This window comes from Podarcis raffonei, chromosome 12 (assembly GCF_027172205.1).
Source record: "Podarcis raffonei isolate rPodRaf1 chromosome 12, rPodRaf1.pri, whole genome shotgun sequence".
In the NCBI taxonomy this organism is placed as follows: Eukaryota; Metazoa; Chordata; class Lepidosauria; order Squamata; family Lacertidae; genus Podarcis; species Podarcis raffonei.
Genome location: NC_070613.1, coordinates 15,011,960 through 15,036,970, shown reverse-complemented (window position 1 = coordinate 15,036,970; position 25,011 = coordinate 15,011,960). Strand labels below are relative to the sequence as shown.

At 48.4% G+C, this 25,011-nt stretch overlaps 1 protein-coding gene across 4 annotated transcripts in view; it reads left to right on the top strand.

Annotated features, from left to right (window-relative positions):
- ADARB2 (adenosine deaminase RNA specific B2 (inactive)) overlaps window positions 1–25,011 on the top strand; it is a 370,623-nt gene that overhangs the window by 301,029 nt on the left and 44,583 nt on the right. For all 4 annotated transcript variants that reach the window (XM_053409689.1, XM_053409688.1, XM_053409687.1 and 1 more), the window contains one exon: window positions 20,301–20,469. In XM_053409689.1, the coding sequence (XP_053265664.1) occupies window positions 20,301–20,469 (169 nt within the window). The remainder of the gene's footprint in view (window positions 1–20,300; window positions 20,470–25,011) is intronic.

Here is a 25,011-nt window from a genome sequence, read left to right as displayed (position 1 = left end):
GATTATAAAAAGTTAACATAGATATGGGTCCTGGGAGGGCTAGGGGCCATCACAGAAAAGCCCCTGCTCCTGATTTAGAATTTTATTATTACGGTCACAGACCAATTCCGGGCCCTGCTCCTGATAATCCTGGCACTCAAACATGTATAAATCATAAAACGGAGTGAGGGGGGTCATTAAATGATCAAAGAGACTATAATTACCGTATTTTTCGCACCATAGGACGCACTTTTTCCCCTCCAAAAATGAAGGGGAAATGTGTGTGCGTCCTATGGTGCGAATGCAGGCTTTCGCTGAAGCCTGGAGAGCGAGAGGCATCGGTGCGCACCGACCCCTCTCGCTCTCCAGGCTTCAGGAAGCTATCTGCAAGCCTTGCAAGCCCGGCGGGAGTTCCCGCGGGCTCACAAGGCTTGCGGGCAGCAGCCTGCAGCCCCGGCAAGTGTCCGCAAGCCTTGCGTGCCGGCGGGAGGTCCCGCCGAGCGCGTGAGGCTTGGGGCGGCAGCCTGTCGCCCGAAGCACGGGGAGCCCCCCAGGGCTCTCCGTGCTTCGGGCGAGTGTCTGCAAGCCTTGCGCACCCGGCGGGAGGTCCCGACGGGCGCGCGAGGCTTGGGGCGGCAGCCTGTCGCCCGAAGCACGGGGAGGCCTCCGGAGGGCTCTCCGTGCTTGGGGCGACAGGCTGCAAGCCTTGCGCGCCCGGCGGGAGGTCCCGACGGGCGCGCGAGGCTTGGGGCGGCAGCCTGTCACCCGAAGCACGGGGAGCCCCCCAGGGCTCTCCGTGCTTCGGGCGAGTGTCTGCAAGCCTTGCGCGCCCGGCGGGAGGTCCCGACGGGCGCGCGAGGCTTGGGGCAGCAGCCTGTCGCCCGAAGCACGGGGAGGCCTCCGGAGGGCTCTCCGTGCTTGGGGCGACAGGCTGCAAGCCTTGCGCGCCCGGCGGGAGGTCCCGACGGGCGCACGAGGCTTGGGGCGGCAGCCTGTCACCCGAAGCACGGGGAGCCCCCCAGGGCTCTCCGTGCTTCGGGCGAGTGTCTGCAAGCCTTGCGCGCCCGGCGGGAGGTCCCGACGGGCGCGCGAGGCTTGGGGCGGCAGCCTGTCGCCCGAAGCACGGGGAGGCCTCCGGAGGGCTCTCCGTGCTTGGGGCGACAGGCTGCAAGCCTTGCGCGCCCGGCGGGAGGTCCCGACGGGCGCGCGAGGCTTGGGGCGGCAGCCTGTCACCCGAAGCACGGGGAGCCCCCCAGGGCTCTCCGTGCTTCGGGCGAGTGTCTGCAAGCCTTGCACGCCCGGCGGGAGGTCCCGACGGGCGCGCGAGGCTTGGGGCGGCAGCCTGTCGCCCGAAGCACGGGGAGGCCTCCGGAGGGCTCTCCGTGCTTGGGGCGACAGGCTGCAAGCCTTGCGCGCCCGGCGGGAGGTCCCGACGGGCGCGCGAGGCTTGGGGCGGCAGCCTGTCACCCGAAGCACGGGGAGCCCCCCGAGGGCTCTCCGTGCTTCGGGCGAGTGTCTGCAAGCCTTGCGCGCCCGGCGGGAGGTCCCGACGGGCGCGCGAGGCTTGGGGCGGCAGCCTGTCACCCGAAGCACGGGGAGCCCCCCGAGGGCTCTCCGTGCTTCGGGCGAGTGTCTGCAAGCCTTGCGCGCCCGGCGGGGGGTCCCGACGGGCGCGCGAGGCTTGGGGCGGCAGCCTGTCACCCGAAGCTTCGGGCGAGTGTCTGCAAGCCTTGCGCGCCCGACGGGAGCTCCCGCCGGGCGCGCAAGACTTGGGGCGGCAGCCTGCAGCCCGAAGCATGCGGAGCCCTCCGGAGGGCGCCCCGTGCTTCGGGCAGGTGTGCGCAAGGCTTGGGGCGGCAGCCGCAGCTGGGGGGGGGAATAAATTTTTTTTATTCATTTCCCCCCCCCCAAAAAACGAGGTGCGTCCTATGGGCCGGTGCGCCCTATAGAACGAAAAATACGGTATATAGGCAGCATAATTCCATCCTACCTTACCTCAATTATTTTGTACCCCACTTTCCAGTCAAAAAAATTGTTGCCAAAGCAACATGCCAATACACAACAGAACCAACGCATGTCCTATTGCAGGCTGAGTTGAGGGGGGAAAAGATGTGGATAAACAAAATGCTAGTTGCCAAAGATAAAAAAAGTATATTTATTGGGGTAAATCCATTTTGGATAACTAAGAATGTCTGAAGCTGAAATCATACTATAGTGCAGAAATGCATTGTAGGTCTAATCTCACAAATTTTATATTTATGGGTGTGTTTTTTCCAAATTGTTTTAATAGCTGGTGGTATTGTCATGATGCTCGAAAATTCATGACGCTTCTAAATACTGCAGGCAAAACTTTGGATTCTAATCCAATCCCAGGTGTTTTGTCTCCTACGTAGTTTTTACTTCAGCTTGCAAAAGTACAAAGGCAGCAAATTGTGTATCAAATATAGACCATTATCTCATATGCATATGTTTCGAGCTTGACAGACGATTTTTCAGAGAAGGCAGGAGGTATCCAATGCATATTCAGAGGGGGCTTGCTAAATTATCTGGAACAAACTGGCAATACACTGTAGACTCAGGCTGTGCAATATGTTAACTGCTATGGGCTCTGACTAGATCGCGAGGCAGAAGTGAACCACTGTTCAGTCTAGGGCAGAATGAAGGTCATTGCAGTCAATTCCATCCACCCCTTCATTAAAGAAGCCATAAATATTCAGGGCAGATAGCTGACCCATGGGCTCATAAAGATCCCAGACACGAGATACCCAATATCTGTTCTTGCAAGGGCCATGTTACTTTCTGGACAACATCTGGGCCTCCACAAAGATGGTCACCCATGAAAACCAGCACCCTGCATGAGCAGAATTCATGTCCCTGCACAGATGGGCTGGTCCACCCTGTCTGCGTCTCCCTGTGCTGCACTGCACTCCTCTCCAGATGATCCCATGAGCCTCAGGAGCAGCTTTTGAGGATGTGCAGCATCTGTGGTGAGAAGGGGGATCTGAAAAAGGTACTCACGTGCATCACACTTTGAATCTTGGCCTGCATGTAGCAGCCCAAATCGGATGCAGCCAACCAAAGACTTTATCTTTGAAGAAAGTCAGAAGCCGCTCAACTCTCCTAGCATTAAGGAAGGCGGGAAGCCTCCTGAGACCTTCTGACTTTTTCCCAAGACTTATCTCCAACGGGAGAGAAGAACCCAGCCTTCTCCCAAGTTTTCCATGCCTGCCAAAGGACTCGGCAGTCTTGGCTCATGCAAGTGGGACAAAAAGCAGGTGCGACGTCTGTGTATCCTAGGGAACTCAGAGATGGGAGGAATTTTTCACCTTGTCCCAAGTGCAAGAGAGAAGAGGCCACTGGGAAATGTTATGTGCCTAAAGGAGAGACAGTTTTGCCTTCGTTAGACAGTCTTTTGATTTGGGAGTGTCTTGCTAGAGACCTAACCTAGGGCTTTTTAAATGTTTTGGATTTGTAATGGCACATTTCCTTTCCACCTGCAATTACTGGACATAATAAAGAGCCCCTGCCACACATCCTAAGGCTAATCTATTATTTTCAAAGTCCTTCTTCAAAGAGAGTGGGGGGAAGCCCTCTGCACACTTACAGTGAATAAGAGGAAGGCTGGTATTTAAACACTATTTTTCCCATTTGAACTTGATACATCTTGACAGTTTAAATATAGATAGAGACATCTTTGTCTGCTTTTCTCTTCAAAATACATAATCTAAGAAGTTTGGTCCTCTTCAGAGAAGGAGGCGAGGAAACTCACAGAAGAGCAATATACATTGATTTTTTGAGTTCAATTTTCTCTTTCTCTTCTCTCTCTTTTTTTTCCTGAAGCTGACAATCACTTTGATCTTAAAAGCAAGCAGGGAGGCCTTTTCAGTTATCTTACATATGAAATAAAGATGAAGTGGACAAAAGGGGCTCTAAACAGCAATTTCATGCTGTGATAAAAGATGGCAAATTATCGCCCATATCTCATGAAATGGATCTTAATGATTGCTAAGTGAGGTAGCAGGAGAAAAGTAAAAAGTTGGCAATCTGTCTCCATGGATCCTTCCAGTCGTTTTAAGATTCAGAAGGCAGGGCACCTAAAGGTAATCAAGAATATTGATGGGCAATTGATTCCTGGCCCTTAGTTTACTGCCTGGTAAAATGTATTAGCAGACTGATACAATAGGCCAGCGATTTAAGGAGCCAATATGCCGTCGGAAGCATTGTCAAAACAGCAAAGCCAAGCATGCGTGCTTTACAAAACTCCTCCACAAACAAGTTCTGGGGGGCCGCATTACATCACACACACTTTGCAACAGGGGGAGCCAACTTTTGGGGGCCAACAGGTGCATTTGAAATTTTGGGAAAGTTCTATGGGCATCTGTCACACACACAAAAATGGCTGCTGTAGAAGATGTGGAGTAACACAAATTAGCTGCCATGTTTTAAAGAGCAGGGGAGGGCGTATGATCGCAAAAAGGTGTAGGACTTCCTCTCTGTCGATGAGAAAAAAGGCAACAGCATCAGCCACCACTGCGCTTGCTTACAGGGGGAAGGTCTTTGCACCTCTCCTCACGAGGGAGGGGGGCCCACTCTGGGGTCCAGTGAAATGTGGGCAGGAGAGACCAAGCCATTGCAAACGGAACTGAGGAGGAGGAAATGAGGTCCGATGACAGAGGGCTTAATGGGGAAGCAAAACTGCTTAAAGAAAGAGATCTCAGAAGGGCTCTGAGGATGGGACAACTGAAGCCAACTGAAGTCAACTGAAGAGCTGACCAGGTGCTTCCTGAAGGCAAGAGAAGCCCCTGGGGCTCTGAAGACCCTCAAGATCCATAGAAGGAAGGTAGCAGCTCTCACAATGAAGCCTTGAGATTGTGCCTCTCTGCATCCATGTTCACCATACTGTGATTTGCCTGCCCTAACATAGCGTATGTATAGACTACCTATCCAGTGCAGTGCCACTATTGAATTGGAGGGTGAAAGGTGCTGCGTTTTTGTTTGTTTGCTTCCTTAACATTTTGTTACGCCATCCTTCATACAAATCCCAAGTTGGTGTACATCAATAAAACACAACCTCATAAAACAGTGCATTAAAACAAAATGAGCGAAAGCACGTGGCAATTATTAAGTAGTGGGTTGACAAAGCAGATGACACAGAGATTTCTCCAAGTAGTTCTTTTTAAGTAAGCTGGAACTGAACTGAACTGAACTGAACAGCTCGGCCGGCCGGCTTTTATAGGCAGCCGGCTGTCAACATTGTAACAACAACAACCCAGAGTTTCCCGCCTAAATTAACTGGCGTGGACCTGAGTGAAAACTATATACACAATACGCCTGGTGGCCAGGGTGAGAACTTCAATACTTAACAGCAATAAATAAGTATAATGCAGCAATAGCCACAGTAGCTTTGTGACAATAACCTCCCAAGGTTTGGCATCAGTCACCCACAAAAGGCTGGGTGGGTGAATAAAGCCAACTTCAGGAATCACCAAAAGCTCAGCAGAGATGCTGCCTGCCCAATTTCAAGTGATCTGTGTGGAACACTGCATGCAGATAACTGGGGTCAGGGCTTGCTCCAGGTGGCCCTGGGCAAAGGATCCTCTAGTAGATCCCATCCTCTGCCAGCTGGCCCTGGGAGGCTCCTCTGGCTGTGGTAGTAGTGCTGCAAGCAGTCAGCCAACCTTTGAATTTTCCACAGTGCCCCAGAATTAAGCTTATTCTGAGGCTTGGTGGGAAATCCATCTACTTAGTGCAGCTTGGTCTGCCATGTTGGGGTGTGTGGAACAGGGGCAGGGGCTTGGTTAGCATTAGCAGGGGCCTGATGTTGACCCTAACCTATGTCCATGAATGAAGAGATGATCAGGAGACCCTTCACAGAGGGATGATTTCCCAGAGGGCTTCAACAGTCAGTCCCTCTTTGAGGGAAGGGGAATAAAGTTCTCTGAGCAACTCTCAGCAGCCTTCACAAACTTCAGCTCCCGACGGGCGCACGAGGCTTGGGGCGGCAGCCTGTCACCCGAAGCACGGGGAGCCCCCCAGGGCTCTCCGTGCTTCGGGCGAGTGTCTGCAAGCCTTGCGCGCCCGGCGGGAGGTCCCGACGGGCGCGCGAGGCTTGGGGCGGCAGCCTGTCGCCCGAAGCACGGGGAGGCCTCCGGAGGGCTCTCCGTGCTTGGGGCGACAGGCTGCAAGCCTTGCGCGCCCGGCGGGAGGTCCCGACGGGCGCGCGAGGCTTGGGGCGGCAGCCTGTCACCCGAAGCACGGGGAGCCCCCCAGGGCTCTCCGTGCTTCGGGCGAGTGTCTGCAAGCCTTGCACGCCCGGCGGGAGGTCCCGACGGGCGCGCGAGGCTTGGGGCGGCAGCCTGTCGCCCGAAGCACGGGGAGGCCTCCGGAGGGCTCTCCGTGCTTGGGGCGACAGGCTGCAAGCCTTGCGCGCCCGGCGGGAGGTCCCGACGGGCGCGCGAGGCTTGGGGCGGCAGCCTGTCACCCGAAGCACGGGGAGCCCCCCGAGGGCTCTCCGTGCTTCGGGCGAGTGTCTGCAAGCCTTGCGCGCCCGGCGGGAGGTCCCGACGGGCGCGCGAGGCTTGGGGCGGCAGCCTGTCACCCGAAGCACGGGGAGCCCCCCGAGGGCTCTCCGTGCTTCGGGCGAGTGTCTGCAAGCCTTGCGCGCCCGGCGGGGGGTCCCGACGGGCGCGCGAGGCTTGGGGCGGCAGCCTGTCACCCGAAGCTTCGGGCGAGTGTCTGCAAGCCTTGCGCGCCCGACGGGAGCTCCCGCCGGGCGCGCAAGACTTGGGGCGGCAGCCTGCAGCCCGAAGCATGCGGAGCCCTCCGGAGGGCGCCCCGTGCTTCGGGCAGGTGTGCGCAAGGCTTGGGGCGGCAGCCGCAGCTGGGGGGGGGAATAAATTTTTTTTATTCATTTCCCCCCCCCCAAAAAACGAGGTGCGTCCTATGGGCCGGTGCGCCCTATAGAACGAAAAATACGGTATATAGGCAGCATAATTCCATCCTACCTTACCTCAATTATTTTGTACCCCACTTTCCAGTCAAAAAAATTGTTGCCAAAGCAACATGCCAATACACAACAGAACCAACGCATGTCCTATTGCAGGCTGAGTTGAGGGGGGAAAAGATGTGGATAAACAAAATGCTAGTTGCCAAAGATAAAAAAAGTATATTTATTGGGGTAAATCCATTTTGGATAACTAAGAATGTCTGAAGCTGAAATCATACTATAGTGCAGAAATGCATTGTAGGTCTAATCTCACAAATTTTATATTTATGGGTGTGTTTTTTCCAAATTGTTTTAATAGCTGGTGGTATTGTCATGATGCTCGAAAATTCATGACGCTTCTAAATACTGCAGGCAAAACTTTGGATTCTAATCCAATCCCAGGTGTTTTGTCTCCTACGTAGTTTTTACTTCAGCTTGCAAAAGTACAAAGGCAGCAAATTGTGTATCAAATATAGACCATTATCTCATATGCATATGTTTCGAGCTTGACAGACGATTTTTCAGAGAAGGCAGGAGGTATCCAATGCATATTCAGAGGGGGCTTGCTAAATTATCTGGAACAAACTGGCAATACACTGTAGACTCAGGCTGTGCAATATGTTAACTGCTATGGGCTCTGACTAGATCGCGAGGCAGAAGTGAACCACTGTTCAGTCTAGGGCAGAATGAAGGTCATTGCAGTCAATTCCATCCACCCCTTCATTAAAGAAGCCATAAATATTCAGGGCAGATAGCTGACCCATGGGCTCATAAAGATCCCAGACACGAGATACCCAATATCTGTTCTTGCAAGGGCCATGTTACTTTCTGGACAACATCTGGGCCTCCACAAAGATGGTCACCCATGAAAACCAGCACCCTGCATGAGCAGAATTCATGTCCCTGCACAGATGGGCTGGTCCACCCTGTCTGCGTCTCCCTGTGCTGCACTGCACTCCTCTCCAGATGATCCCATGAGCCTCAGGAGCAGCTTTTGAGGATGTGCAGCATCTGTGGTGAGAAGGGGGATCTGAAAAAGGTACTCACGTGCATCACACTTTGAATCTTGGCCTGCATGTAGCAGCCCAAATCGGATGCAGCCAACCAAAGACTTTATCTTTGAAGAAAGTCAGAAGCCGCTCAACTCTCCTAGCATTAAGGAAGGCGGGAAGCCTCCTGAGACCTTCTGACTTTTTCCCAAGACTTATCTCCAACGGGAGAGAAGAACCCAGCCTTCTCCCAAGTTTTCCATGCCTGCCAAAGGACTCGGCAGTCTTGGCTCATGCAAGTGGGACAAAAAGCAGGTGCGACGTCTGTGTATCCTAGGGAACTCAGAGATGGGAGGAATTTTTCACCTTGTCCCAAGTGCAAGAGAGAAGAGGCCACTGGGAAATGTTATGTGCCTAAAGGAGAGACAGTTTTGCCTTCGTTAGACAGTCTTTTGATTTGGGAGTGTCTTGCTAGAGACCTAACCTAGGGCTTTTTAAATGTTTTGGATTTGTAATGGCACATTTCCTTTCCACCTGCAATTACTGGACATAATAAAGAGCCCCTGCCACACATCCTAAGGCTAATCTATTATTTTCAAAGTCCTTCTTCAAAGAGAGTGGGGGGAAGCCCTCTGCACACTTACAGTGAATAAGAGGAAGGCTGGTATTTAAACACTATTTTTCCCATTTGAACTTGATACATCTTGACAGTTTAAATATAGATAGAGACATCTTTGTCTGCTTTTCTCTTCAAAATACATAATCTAAGAAGTTTGGTCCTCTTCAGAGAAGGAGGCGAGGAAACTCACAGAAGAGCAATATACATTGATTTTTTGAGTTCAATTTTCTCTTTCTCTTCTCTCTCTTTTTTTTCCTGAAGCTGACAATCACTTTGATCTTAAAAGCAAGCAGGGAGGCCTTTTCAGTTATCTTACATATGAAATAAAGATGAAGTGGACAAAAGGGGCTCTAAACAGCAATTTCATGCTGTGATAAAAGATGGCAAATTATCGCCCATATCTCATGAAATGGATCTTAATGATTGCTAAGTGAGGTAGCAGGAGAAAAGTAAAAAGTTGGCAATCTGTCTCCATGGATCCTTCCAGTCGTTTTAAGATTCAGAAGGCAGGGCACCTAAAGGTAATCAAGAATATTGATGGGCAATTGATTCCTGGCCCTTAGTTTACTGCCTGGTAAAATGTATTAGCAGACTGATACAATAGGCCAGCGATTTAAGGAGCCAATATGCCGTCGGAAGCATTGTCAAAACAGCAAAGCCAAGCATGCGTGCTTTACAAAACTCCTCCACAAACAAGTTCTGGGGGGCCGCATTACATCACACACACTTTGCAACAGGGGGAGCCAACTTTTGGGGGCCAACAGGTGCATTTGAAATTTTGGGAAAGTTCTATGGGCATCTGTCACACACACAAAAATGGCTGCTGTAGAAGATGTGGAGTAACACAAATTAGCTGCCATGTTTTAAAGAGCAGGGGAGGGCGTATGATCGCAAAAAGGTGTAGGACTTCCTCTCTGTCGATGAGAAAAAAGGCAACAGCATCAGCCACCACTGCGCTTGCTTACAGGGGGAAGGTCTTTGCACCTCTCCTCACGAGGGAGGGGGGCCCACTCTGGGGTCCAGTGAAATGTGGGCAGGAGAGACCAAGCCATTGCAAACGGAACTGAGGAGGAGGAAATGAGGTCCGATGACAGAGGGCTTAATGGGGAAGCAAAACTGCTTAAAGAAAGAGATCTCAGAAGGGCTCTGAGGATGGGACAACTGAAGCCAACTGAAGTCAACTGAAGAGCTGACCAGGTGCTTCCTGAAGGCAAGAGAAGCCCCTGGGGCTCTGAAGACCCTCAAGATCCATAGAAGGAAGGTAGCAGCTCTCACAATGAAGCCTTGAGATTGTGCCTCTCTGCATCCATGTTCACCATACTGTGATTTGCCTGCCCTAACATAGCGTATGTATAGACTACCTATCCAGTGCAGTGCCACTATTGAATTGGAGGGTGAAAGGTGCTGCGTTTTTGTTTGTTTGCTTCCTTAACATTTTGTTACGCCATCCTTCATACAAATCCCAAGTTGGTGTACATCAATAAAACACAACCTCATAAAACAGTGCATTAAAACAAAATGAGCGAAAGCACGTGGCAATTATTAAGTAGTGGGTTGACAAAGCAGATGACACAGAGATTTCTCCAAGTAGTTCTTTTTAAGTAAGCTGGAACTGAACTGAACTGAACTGAACAGCTCGGCCGGCCGGCTTTTATAGGCAGCCGGCTGTCAACATTGTAACAACAACAACCCAGAGTTTCCCGCCTAAATTAACTGGCGTGGACCTGAGTGAAAACTATATACACAATACGCCTGGTGGCCAGGGTGAGAACTTCAATACTTAACAGCAATAAATAAGTATAATGCAGCAATAGCCACAGTAGCTTTGTGACAATAACCTCCCAAGGTTTGGCATCAGTCACCCACAAAAGGCTGGGTGGGTGAATAAAGCCAACTTCAGGAATCACCAAAAGCTCAGCAGAGATGCTGCCTGCCCAATTTCAAGTGATCTGTGTGGAACACTGCATGCAGATAACTGGGGTCAGGGCTTGCTCCAGGTGGCCCTGGGCAAAGGATCCTCTAGTAGATCCCATCCTCTGCCAGCTGGCCCTGGGAGGCTCCTCTGGCTGTGGTAGTAGTGCTGCAAGCAGTCAGCCAACCTTTGAATTTTCCACAGTGCCCCAGAATTAAGCTTATTCTGAGGCTTGGTGGGAAATCCATCTACTTAGTGCAGCTTGGTCTGCCATGTTGGGGTGTGTGGAACAGGGGCAGGGGCTTGGTTAGCATTAGCAGGGGCCTGATGTTGACCCTAACCTATGTCCATGAATGAAGAGATGATCAGGAGACCCTTCACAGAGGGATGATTTCCCAGAGGGCTTCAACAGTCAGTCCCTCTTTGAGGGAAGGGGAATAAAGTTCTCTGAGCAACTCTCAGCAGCCTTCACAAACTTCAGCTCCCAGATTCTCTGGGGGAAGACACAACTGTTGAGGGTGGTATATGATACTGCTTTAAATGTATGGCACAGGTGGAGACTATAATCGCAGCTTCCTCTGTCCCACTGCAACACATTGATTGAGGCATGGACAGAGCCTGAATGAATGGGCAGAAGCATGGGCAGAGGTGCATATGATTCTGCTAAATCAGCGTACTCTCCGCCAGGGCAGCAGTTTTCCTTCTTCTCTGTTCACAGAGGGGACAGGGGAGTAAATGAAATGGGCCATAGAAACCAGAAGCGGAAAAGACTGCTAAGCCATCACATCCATGCCTCCGCAAGTGCTGGATTGCTCCTCGTACTGCACCCTTGAGTGCCTTTCTTTCCCAATTTGAGATTTAAATGTATCACTTAGCAGCGGGTCTTTTGGCTCCTTCCTTGGGGAACCCTCCTCCACTCTAAGTAGCCTTTGTTGTTGATAATAATCCCCTCTCCTTCTTGATTTTCTTGCCTTTGATTGTGCTGAAGCCATCTTCGTTACAATACAACAGTTGCTTTCTTTCCCCGCTTCACGCAAAACCTTCTCTGGGTTTACACCTTCCGCGAGCTTCCAGACCATTTTCCTCTTACCTTAGTGCATCAATTAGTGCAGTTATACATATTTGATTATTTTAATCTCTCCCATGGAGCCATTCTCTGCTTGCAAACATTTAATCAGTTCTGTTGCCACTCTGATTTATGCCCCGTTCTGTCAACATCGGATTCGTGGCGATCCTGAGCAAGAGAATTCTAATTAGGGATAACATAAGGTGGCTATTCTTGTGTGAAGAGGGATGTAAAATGTGGTGCACTGCTATTTTTGAACTCCCCACTGACGTGAAGAGAGCTGATCCAACATAGGAGCATATTTGCCTGAGAGAGAGAGTCCTTTTCTCACTATGAGCCCACTCCCTGTGAGGTTCATTAGGCTCTCTAGGCCTCAGGATCAGGCCTTGTCTTAGGCTCTGCTTCCAGGGCAAGAAGCCCCCCAGGGAATCCCCACACTGCTTTTTCTAGTTTTTATTTGTACTTTTCAAGTTTATACATTTCATTTGTTTTACACTCAATTTAACATTTCACAGTTTGACTTCCTTCCCCCTCTTTCTGCAGTTCCTTAAATTTATTTTTTAATATCTTCCGCGTATCCAAATTCATTTAATTATCTACGTGATTATATACTCTTATGAAACTGCAGGTTATTCTAATAATCTTGCCAAAGCTTTTATCTATTTGCAATTTATCTGTAAATATTCAACAAACCATTTCCATTCTTTTATAACAGTTTGTTATCTTGGTTTCTTATCCTTCCGGTAAGTTATGCCATTTCTGCATATTCCAGAAGTTTTTGTATCCATTCTTCCTTTGCTGGGACCTTCTGCTTCTTTCCACTTTGGGGCAAGCAGCATTCTTGCTGCTGTAGTAGCATACACGAATAAATGAATAAAGTTCTGTCCCTATAATTCCCAAAAGAAAAGCTTCTGGGGTTTTTAAAATGAAAGTTATTTTGAACATCCTTGTCAATTCCCCCGCACTGCTGCCCCCATGCCATCCTGGCAATTCCACTCTCCACTCACACTTCCTGCCCCTTGCCGCTACCCTGCATGGATGGCACAAGCCATAACCAGCACTGGCATACTCCAGGAAGCAGCTGAGCTGCCGGTACCTACCTCTTCCTGTCACCTGCTCAACTCCTCCCCAGGATGCAGCTGGAGGGAGGAGAGGGAAGGCTGGCTGTCAAACTTCACACGGATCTTCCATCTGCAAGTTTTTTTCTGCACACACCGCCCAAAGCAGCAGGCCTTTTTCTTTCTTTCATATCCTCAGCGGAGGATACGCGGTTGCTATGGAAAAGCACATCACAAAAGAAAGCCTGGAATGTCTGGTGGAATGTCGCCTACTAATGCAAAATAGTGACTTTCTTAAGATGGATGTTGATTTAGTGGAATCTAAGGTGGCAACTGCAATTTTAAAAGACAGGTTCCTGGAGTTCTGGACAGATGAGTTGGTGGCAATGTAAAATGCCGACAGAAGTGTGATGTGATGGTTTGGGTTCACTTCAAAGAGAGTGCCATGGAAATAAGCATAATGGACACAGGTGGCACTGTGGGTTAAACCACAGAGCCTAGGACTTGCCGATCAGAAGGTTGGCGGTTCGAATCCCCGTGACGGGGTGAGCTCCCATTGCTCGGTCCCTACTCCTGCCAACCTAGCAGTTCAAAAGCACGTCAAGGTGCATGTAGATAAATAGGTACCGCTCCGGCGGGAAGGTAAACGGCGTTTCCGTGCGCTGCTCTGGTTCACCAGAAGCGACTTAGTCATGCTGGCCACATGACCCGGAAGCTGTACGCCAGCTCCCTCGGCCATTAAAGCGAGATGAGCGCCGCAACCCCAGAGTTGGCCACGACTGGACCTAATGGTCAGGGGTCTCTTTACCTTTACCAAAGGGTAATGGCATTATGGACAGGTTTCATAGTGGTTGGGGCAGTGGGGCCTTAGACTGCCATTCTAAGCATGCTGATGTAGAAAGTGATGTTTGCCAACTGGCTTCAATAACATGAACTGGGAGAGGTCTGTTTTCTCCTGCATACCCCAATATAGCACCCCTTTCTCTTTTTTCAATATCCTTGGCATAGGATGGTCTAATGGACACCATAAAGTCACTATGGGAAAGGAAGGCACAGATATAGCCTGGAATGAGACTACCTTGGCTTTGAGAAAAGTTCAGTTGAGCTCTATTCCAGAAACAATAAAATGAATAAAATAATCAAGAGTGGGGCTGGAAGTTCAGCGTGATTAGAAAACACACCCACACCCACACACACACACCCACACACACACACTTGATTGATTTGTTAAATGGAAAACAAACAAAAAAGAATAGCAAATTATTGCCTACCAGCTAGATATGAACCAGCACTGAAAATTACATGAAATTGTACCTCATGAATAATTCACAAGGATGACTTTAATCTATCATTATTTCCAGCTCTCTCTTTTTACCGAACAACTTGTTCACGTCAGTCATCACTATTAGAGGAAGGGGGAAATGGGGGGAAACAGATCTGTCTTCCCCAACCTGATGCCCTACATATGTTTTGGTAACTACCACTCACGTCAGTCCCTGTGCTAGCCATCTTCATATGGTAGCCATCTTCAAATATCCAAAGGGCTGTCACATGGAGACACAAATAGGATTGGGTGGCTAACTTAATTCTGCCATTTCAGATTTCTGTCAATTTCTCCCAAAGCCTCATCCCTTCCAGAGAAGAAACTGGGAGTTCCCTTACCCACCCTAGCAGAAAGGTCCAACAAAAATATTCGGTTTAATGAAGGTGCACTGTAGTTCGTTGCATACATACATTTATTTATATATTTTTCCCAGGGCACATGAGCTTCCTTGTTTCATGGATCTCTCAATCAGGCAGAACAAGCAGGTAGCAAAATTTCATCTTTCAGAGAGAGAGCAAATTAGGTTACATGGGACTGATAACATTTGCATTGCTGATAATGGGTTATTTACAAGGCTGAAATCATTTGCATTGCTGATAAGAGTCTATTTGCAAAGCTGGGTTACAAGTAACAGAAAACATTTGCAATTTACAAAACTATTTACTAGTGTATTAGAGACCGATTAGGGTTTTAAGGAAGGGTTCAGTTGAGGCCAAATGCCTAAAGAAAAAGGAACTTAACCCTCAAAGTGATTTTCAGCTTCAGCAGATCTTAGGATTGATTTAACAACCAGTTGTCATCGTATGGTAAATGGTTCCTTGAAAGCTGAGGCTTAGAGCCCAGCCTGATTAGCCACTCCACATATTCACAACTGTCCCCCAAAACAATAAGGGGAAAGTCCATAACTGACTGTTATCAAGAACATACTTTTTATGCATCCCACTTTCAGCACTCCAGTTATCTGTGGTCCCCCAGATGTTCAGCTCCCATCAGCCCTAGCCAACCAGCATGACCAATGGGATGATGGGAGTTGTAGTCCAACAGCATATGGAGAGCCATAGGTGAGCCACTCCTGAGTTTTAAAATCCCAGATAGCAGCGCTGGCAAAGACACTGGTGTCTTAGATGCTGGAGTTTTGCTTCCAGTTGTATATCTAAGTTATCAGGAATCTAAATGACCCCGGTAAGACCTTGCCTCTTTTAGTTTATTTATCTTCTCAAAGGTCCCCTCTTACTTCTCCCTCCCCCCCCCAATTTAACTTGACCCCAGAGCAGGAAGAAGGTAGATTGGGATCTACTGATAGATCTCTGGGTGGTTTGCAGTAGATCCAGTGCTTTTTTTCTAAAAAAAATGTTTAGAGGTACCCTCATTTTCCTACTCATCTTGAAATACTGCCCCTCAATGAGGCCAAAGTAAAGATTCACAAATTGTTTAGAGGTATGTGTAGCCCTGCGTACCTCACCCGCCCCCCAGAAAAAAGCACTGACAAGATTTCTGACTCCCAGTTGTTTAACCACCACCACAACAAAACAGCCTCCTCGCCACCTTCACCTTCTAAATTAGGCGGCTGAGATGAAGAAATCTTGAGGGGGGAACCAGGAGGGGATTTTCATGAGGCAGGAAACTCACTTCTGGTACTGAAAACAAATTTTTGGACTGAGCATGAGCTAGACCATGGGTAGGCAAACTAAGGTCCGGGGGCCAGATCCATCCCAATCACCTTCTAAATCCGGCCCGCAGACAGTCCAGGAGTCAGCGAGTTTTTACATGAGTAGAATGTGTCCTTTTATTTAAAATGCATCTCTGGGTTATTTGTGGGGCATAGAAATTTGTTCATATATATTTTTTCCAAAATATAGTCTAGCCTCCCCACAAGGTCTGAGGGACAGTGGACTGGCCCCCTGCTGAAAAAGGTTGCTGACCCCTGAGCTAGAGGAACCCTGTTCCTCAGTTGTATTTTGCTCACTCCCAGACATTAATTTGCACCTGGCACTCCAGCGTTAGTGATATGTCATGGTTTGGCTTAGCATTACATGCAAACTGGGTTTTTATGTCCCTTCTCCCCACTTTAAATTACCCCTTTGCCAGCACATGGCTGACAAAGCAACTCTTCCTCCTTATTCTCCCCCATTACCTTGCTTCATTTCCTTTTCAAATTGAAAACTATTATAAGGGTTTAGCCCAATATTAAAACCCTCCATTTATAAATTGTTCACCCTTTATATCTAATTTCATCCAGTCTTTCCCCACTCCCCCATCATCCACAGGAGGTGTAAGGCTTTATTTCATGCAGTGATTTGAGGGGGAAAGAAATATATTCAGAAGACTTTGTCAGACAGATGTATCAGGTGTCAAGGTTATAACAAAGGATGAAGTTCAGTTCTCCCGATTTATTTTAAATGGTGTGATTCTAGGGTCAGTGAGTCTTATAATAAGGCTTTGCAAAAATTGGGTTAAAGCTGGATAAAAACAGTAAACTGCAAGTGTGTGTGCATGTGTGTTATGATTAATTCATTTTAATGGTTATTTAATTACTTAGAGTGACTGTAGCATTCTTCATTTGGTCTGCCAAAAAAAAAACAACAATTGTTATTACACTGCAAATCAACTCTGAATATTTCTGCTATTTACAAATCAACAGTTTGGATCATGTTGCCACTTGGATCATGCGTCTTTCCAGATTATTGTTTTTTTACCCATACATGTGAAACATTTTAACTGCCATGTGCACATGTGGCAAGCAGGTGTTTCTATCAGGGATCTGGGATTGATAGTGGCCACAGACCTCTACCACACATAGATGCAGAGGCAATCATATATGAGTGATGCCCTACTAAAAATAAACTCTTACGTGGTTAACATTGCCCAGATTCCTTCACACCCAGAGCCTACAAATCTACCTCAAACCCTGGTTTCAGATTCTGATTATGAGGATAATGGATTTTATCTAATAGATTACAAAAAGTATGCAGAGGAGGGTGACCAAAATGATCAAGGGCATGGAAACCAAGCCTTATGAGGAGTGGTTGAGGGAGTTGGGCAAGAGGAGATGGAGAGGAGATACTTGTAATCTGGGGAACCGGGTTCGCTTCCCCGCTCCTCCACATGCAGCTGCTGGGTGACCTTGGGCTAGTCACACTTCTCTGAAGTCTCTCAGCCTCACTTACCTCACAGAGTGTTTGTTGTGGGGAAGGAAGGGGAAAGGAGATTGTTAGCCGCTTTGAGACTCCTTAAGGGGAGTGAAAGGAGGGATATCAAGTCCCAACTCTTCTTCTCCTTCAAATATCTCAAGGGCAGTCGCATGGAAGAGGGAGCTTGTTTCCTCCTGCTCTGGAGGGTAGGACGAGAACCAGTGGATTCCAGTTACAAGAATGGAGATTCTGACTAAACAATTGGCAGTAAGAGCTGTTCAGTGGAACGGACTCTCTTGGAAAGTGGTGGACTCTCCTTCCTTGAAGGTTTTTAAGCAGAGGTTGGATGGCAATCTGCCATGGATGCTTATTTGAGATTCCTGCATTGCAGCGGGTTGGACTGGATGACTCTCAAAGTCCCTTCCAACGCTACAATTCTACGATTCTACGGATCAATAAAAATGGTAGCGGAGGGATCGAGTTATAAGAGTTGGTGAAGGCTTGGAGGCATCAGCCTCATGACGAGGAACACGGGAAGTTAAAAGAAAAACCGTAAAATGTTGCAAACCATCTGAAAAAGCAAGACATAAATCTAATAAATAAATATGGCAATATGCTTCATATTGGGACAGGCACATAAAGTGTGACGTTCTTAGTGCCTGCCCTGCAACCGTGGAATTCCTTTTTTCGGAGAATGCTACAGCCTGATCCTCTTTCAAAAGCACTTTTAAGATCATCTTGGCCTGAGCTGGCTTTTGGAGGTCACCACTACAGTCTGTTACTTGGAATGATTTAGCTGTTTGGTTAATGTTTCTCATAGCTTGATTTATAACTGACGGCTGAACTCGCTCTCCCCCCCCCCTGCAGTGTTGAAACCTACCTGGAGCCTTAAGGAATCAGAACTAGCTAGGTTTCCAAATAAATAAAAGAAAGGATAATGTTTTACGCTAGGAGGAAGAATGCTTTTATCTCTCTACAGATGGAAACACTAGTTTCCTTGCAGATGTGCTTCTGAATTTATGTCCTATTGCTATGAGCATTTTCCGTTCTGCACGATTCCTTCAAAAGTATGCTGATGATGAGCTGTTGTTAATCACTGCAGTCACTCATTAATGCTGTGGTTCGTGGTCTAATGGCCCGTGGTTTCAGCGCAGATATGAAAGGTGTCGTCAGGCCCCACATTATATATAATGAGCCAATAACCATCTGGGTTGCCAAGACGTAGTAGAGGGCAGGATAAATTTGCTCCACTGGTCCTCTCCTCTTGATGATTCCTCCTTTCCCTTTCTCCAGATCACTCATATATTTACTGTTGTAACATACCCTCCAACATTCATCCGATGAAAATAGGGATGTCCTCTTCCATAATAATATTTATAATAATTTTATTATTTATACCCCACCCATCTGACTGGGTTCCTTCAAACACTCAAGGCAGATTCCAGCACACATATAAAAACATAATAAAACATTAAACATTAAAAAAACTTCCTTATACAGTCGTACCTCATTTTGCGGCCAGAATCCGTTCCGGAGCCACAGCCGCTAGCTGAAAAGAATGCAGGGCAAAGCGCTGCAGCTGCACACGAGCGTGGAGGTTTGCGCTTCTGTGCATGCGCAAGTGGCAAACCCAAAAGTAACACATTTCAGAACTTCCAGGTTTGCCGCAGACGTTTGCTGGAATGGATGCTAGACAAGGCAGACGTTCACGAAGGTATTACTGTACAGGTCTGCCTTCAGATGTCTTCTAAAGGTTGAATAGTTGCTTATCTCCTTGGTTTGTAGGCCTCATAACTCCATAAGGGTAAAGGTAAAGGGGAACCCTGACCATTAGGTCCAGTCGTGACCGACTCTGGGGTTGCGGCGCTCATCTCGCTTTATTGGCCGAGGGAGCCGGCGTACAGCTTCCGGGTCATGTGGCCAGCATGACAAAGCTGCTTCTGGCGAACCAGAGCAGCGCACGGAAACGCCGTTTACCTTCCTGCCGGATTGGTACCTATTTATCTACTTGCACGTTGACGTGCTTTCGAACTGCTAGGTTGGCAGTTCTTAAGTCATGTGGCCAGCATGACTAAGCCGCTTCTGGCGAACCAGAGCAGCACATGGAAACGCCATTTACCTTCCCGCCGGAGCAGTACCTATTTATCTACTTGCACTTTGAGGTGCTTTTGTTAGCAGGAGCTGGGACCAAGCAACGGGAGGTCACCCCGTTGCGGGGATGTGAACCGCCGACCTTCTGATCAGCAAGTCCTAGGCTCTGTGGTTTAACCCACAGTGCCACCCACATCCCTTACTCATAACTCCATACCCCCCAATAATTCTCAGATGAAAATAGGGATGTCCTACCATACCCTCCAACTTTTCTCCGATGAAAATAGGGATTGCCTATGGAAAAGCAGGGCATTCTGGGATCAAATCAGAAAATGGGACAGCTTCTGTAAATCCGGAACTGTCTGTGGAAAACGGACACTTGGAGGATCAGATGTAACCTGCCTGAGATCTGAGGGCAAAGGCCAGGAATAGAAGTTATTTAAAATAACCAAACAAACAATGGAGCTTATTAAAGGGCAAGTAAACTGAGTGTAGAAGGGTAGAGCCTGAGAGCAGGGGGAGATCTAGCCTCAGATTTTATTCTGCATGCACCTCTATCTGGGCGAACAACTAACACTTCAATAGCAGAGACCCAGCCGACAAGGAAGACTTGTGTTTTCTGTACAACTTCTAAAGAAGAGCAGCTCTAAAACTCCCTTACTTTTTATTTAGTGCTTCCAGTGGCACAGAAATGAAAGCTCACATTACAAGGGATGTATGTTGCCATCATAAAAAACAAAAACCACCCTAAACCCAGCAGGCTACTATTTATCAGTACTGCAAGAGATTCTTTTATTACCTCCTTACAGGGATGTACACCTCTTGCGATGTAGTTATTGATTTCAACAAGTAAACTTTCTGGCTGGCTTTTATCTAGGAATTAGCAGTCCGGACTGAAATGGGATCCCACATTATTCCAGTAGTGTCGTGATGCGAGATGGCTGCATATTCCAGGAGCCGTGTAATCACCCTATTAGAGCTGTCTCCACTGCCACATGAAAGCGTGGTCTTTAAGTACTCGAACAATTACGAGTGTTAACGCTGCCAGGCGATTCTAAAAAAGACCGTCGGTGTGGTGTGGCGCAGTGTGGGGGTTTTTTGGTGTGTGTGGTTGTTTATTTATTTATTTATTTTGCCTCCCTGCAGGTTTGGATGTCCGGCAGGCTCAGGTTATTGTGCTGACATCGGGTACCAAGTGCATAAATGGAGAATACCTTAACGACCAAGGGCTCGTGGTCAACGACTGCCACGCAGAGATTGTGGCACGGAGGGCCTTCCTTCACTTCCTTTACTCGCAGCTGGAGCTTCACCTGAGGTAAAACTGCGCTTGGGTGGTTCGGTTTCGATTTGGTATTTGTATTCCGCTTCTCCAGCAAGAGCATCAAGCTTAAAGAGGCTCGCAATAAATCAGTAACGCTGGAGATTGGTGAATGTTTCTCTCTCAAAATAATAATAATAATAATAATAATAATAATAATAATAATAATAATAATAATAATATCATCCCCCCAAAAAGCATAAAATAGGCAAAACCCAACAAATTCAGCAAATAACTAACAGAGTTCAATGCAATCTCACAACAATTCAAATAATGTCCAAGAAATGACAACCATCTGATATTTATGCAGAGAACAAAATAGAATGAAAAAATGAGGATATGTTTGCCCGCCAAGTGAATAAAGGCTTGGGGAGCTAAAACCAGGAAAGGAAAAGTATTCTATACATACATGTATCAGGCACTGCCAATATGGCATGATGTCATGAACTGGCAAGACTATGGGGAGGAGGAAGAGGAAGAAAAGGATCCCAGTGAGGGGTTTAGCTGAGACTGGGACACACCGGGCAAGATGGGGATGGGGAAGGAGAGGTTGATGTAGGAAGTACTCAGAGGGTGACAGAGGATGTTGAGGGGATGGGGGTCAGTGCACAGGAACCAGAGCAGCAGGACCCATCTCCAGAGCCAGAGGGTGTCTCCACAAACACGGTGGACTCTGAGGCATAGGGAGCAGTGAGAGTAATAATAATAATAATAATTTATTATTTATACCCCGCCCATCTGGCTGGGCCTCCCCAGCCACTCTGGGCGGCTTCCATAAAAACCAAAAATACAATAAAATATCACACGTTAAAAACTTCCCTGAACAGGGCTGCCTTAAGATGTCTTCTGAATGTCAGGTAGTTGTTTATCTCTTTGACATCTGCTGGAAGGGCATTCCACAGGGCGGGCGCCACGACCGAGAAGGCCCTCTGCCTGGTTCCCTGTAGCTTTGCTTCTCGCAATGAGGGAACCGCCAGAAGGCCCTCGGCGCTGGACCTCAGCGTCCGGGCAGAATGATGGGGGTGGAGACGCTCCTTCAGGTATACTGGACCGAGGCCGTTTAGGGCTTTAAAGGTCAGCACCAACACTTTGAATTGTGCTCGGAAACGCACTGGGAGCCAATGTAGGTCTTTCAAGACCGGTGTTATATGGTCTCGGCGGCCGCCCCCAGTCACCAGTCTAGCTGCTGCATTCTGGATTAGTTGTAGTTTCCGAGTCACCTTCAAAGGTAGCCCCACGTAGAGCGCATTGCAGTAATCCAAGCGGGAGATAACCAGAGCATGCACCGCTCTGGCGAGACAGTCCGCAGGCAGATAGGGTCTCAGCCTATGTACCAGATGGAGCTGGTAAACAGCTGCCCTGGACACAGATTTGACCTGTGCCTCCATGGACAGCTGTGAGTCCAAAATAACTCCCAGGCTGCGCACCTGGTCCTTCAGGGGCACAGTTACCCCATTCAGGACCAGGGAATCCTCCACACCTGCCCGCCTCCTGTCCCCCAAAAACAGTACTTCTGTCTTGTCAGGATTCAACCTCAATCTGTTAGCCGCCATCCATCCTCCAACCACCTCCAGACACTCACACAGGACCTTCACCGCCCTCACTGGTTCTGATTTAAAAGAGAGGTAGAGCTGGGTATCATCCGCATACTGATGAACACCCAGCCCAAACCTCCTGATGATCTCTCCCAGCAGCTGCATGTAAATGTTGAAAAGCATGGGGGAGAGGACAGAACCCTGAGGCACCCCACAAGTGAGAGCCCAGGGGTCTGAACACTCATCCCCCCCCACCACTTTCTGAACACGGCCCAGGAGGAAGGAGCGGAACCACTGTATGACAGTGCCCCCAGCTCCCAGCCCCTCAAGACGGTCCAGAAGGATGTTATGGTCGATGGTATCAAACGCCGCTGAGAGATCCAGCAGAACTAGGAAACAGCTCTCACCTTTGTCTCTAGCCCGCCGGAGATCATCAACCAGTGCGACCAAGGCAGTTTCAGTCCCATGATGAGGCCTGAATCCCAACTGGAAGGGATCCAAATGGTCCGCTTCTTCCAGGCGTGCCTGGAGTTGTTCGGCAACCGCTCGCTCAATCACCTTGCCCAAGAATGGAAGATTTGAGACTGGGCGATAGTTGGCCATCGTGGCCGCATCTAAAGATGGTTTTTTAAGAAGCGGTTTAATAGAGTGGTGCTCCAGTAGGCTGAGGCAAGCAAGGGCCCACAGCCTAGCTCCCTAGCTGGCCAGGTGGGGCTGGCTAGCTCTGGGAAGAGGCTTGGAGCAGGTGAGAGTCACCTGCTTCATCAAGTCCAGATGTTGCAATCAGCACGCAAAGTACAAAAGGTCAGCAGAGCTGAGTTTGCTCAACTGCCTGTGTTGATGGACCTCAGCTTTGATGCTCCAGCATCTCTGCGGGGCTGTGCTCCAGTTTGGACTTTGGACACATGGACTAGCTCTGGACTGGGGACTTGACCTACTGACTTGCCGCCAGGTAGGCCAGGGGTTTAGGACATGTAGTAGTAGTGATGGCTGCCGTGCACTTCTTGGTACCTCCTTGACAGTTCCTCCTGATTCTATGAGGTGCTGTTGGTCTCCTCCCACCTCTAGGGAAGAAATGGTGGGGTTTCCCTCTGAGGTCTCCTGGCCTCTGCACCTGCCAGGTGTGATTCAGAATGGGGCCCTTTCCCCCACCCAATGACGGCCTTTGATTCCCACTTCAACCATTTCCAATATGATCTTTATTCCCCTTCTGTTCCATCTGTAGATCTTCACTCCCATCTTCCTCCCTGGCAGTGGTGGTAGGGGGAATTTTGTGGCTCGCCTCAGGTGCCAAAAGGTATTGGGCCAGCGCCATGTGTATATGTTTGCACGTTGTTGACATGCAGCCAAATAACTCTACACAGGGAGTCGGATTTAGTCGAGAGACACTTTATGCCAGCCTATTTTCTTCCAGCAGCTATTAGATTTTAATCACAAAGCCATGTTTCACGAAGCCTCTTGGTTGTTTTTGATGAATGCTTTAAACACAGGCCTGATAATAGCAGTAAATGACCGGCGAATGAAAGACTAGCCGTCTTCTCATTACGGGCATTTTCCTCCTTCGCGGCTGCTGAGTCATCCTGGGGAAGGTTATTTACGATGAACACGCTCTCTTGTATACTGTTGATCATTAATACGTTTGTTGGGTCTTCAAAGAGCTGCCCGTTGGTGCGTGAAGCAGACAGTCACCCTGGAATCCAAGCAGGATACCGTTTGTGCTCCCTCTCTCTGACAATAAACGTCACAGGGCTGGAAACAAAGGGAGAATTAGCTTTTCCTAGATGTCGCTCGGTCATGAATGCCTTTCCCTCTGTAGTTTGGCCCTTCAGCCGGTTTGGGTCACCCTGAATCTAAGGGCCAAACTATGTGATATTAAATGCTTGAATGCAGCTAGTTATGTGCATTGGTTATTTATATCAAAGTCACGGGGAAACCTCTGGGCAAGAGATAGATAACTTCTTTCAGCCTGAGGGCCACAATCCCTTGTGAGGAAGCTCCCTGGTGAGCCAAAAGTTCAAATTAATCCCTGGGTTTTGTGAAAGAAGCTCTTCACTCTGCAAACAGGGAGGAGTCCGTGTTGGGCTGTACCTGTAAATACAGTGGTACCTCTGGTTACATACTTAATTTGTTCCGGAGGTCCGTTCTTAACCTGAAACTGTTCTTAACCTGAAGCACCACTTTAGCTAATGGGGCCTCCTGCTGCTGCCGCTGCATGATTTCTGTTCTCATCCTGAAGCAAAGTTCTTAACCCGAGGCACTATTTCTGGGTTAGCGGAGTCTGTAACCTGAAGCGTATGCAACCCGAGGTACCACTGTATGTGAAAAATTCAGTAATTGTGGTGTTTTTCTTTTTTGCATCTCTGTTCCATCTGGGCATTGATGAAATGTGGCATGTCAGTAACAGAGCAAGTAGTCATAACTTGAAAGAAAGAGAGTAAAAGCGAGAACCAGAAAGAGATCGGCCGTAACTGACACTGTCTCTTATAGTCTCTGCATTTTATTTTATTTTTTCATTTTTGGGTGTACATTAAATTATTATGTTTTCTCTGCTTAGCAGTCCCTGTGCTTGCTTTGTGTTAAGAATGGCATCCTAGTCCCTGAAGACAGAAGTGCAATCACTGTATCTTAAGCTCCGTATTGATCTATCTCCACAGCACATTCGGTTACGTTATTATGTTATTTGGATCGATGATACATTCCTTTTGTGTAGCGAATTCTCAGAGCAACACAAAACCCTGTTCACAACAACTTCTACAGATGGCTCTCTCTCACACACACTCGATTTAACCAGGAGCCGATGCCTCTGCTCTATTGAACTACACACACACACACACACACACACACACAAATACACACAAATGCTGCCTACCCCCAGTACCTTCTGAGTTGAAATGACTGCAAAGCTAAGTTCCCTTCCCTTCCACAACACAGTAATCCTGTTTATGCCTTGTTCACACATGATGTTGATCGGGTCTTTGGGGTTTAGCTCAAAAACAGTGGGGCA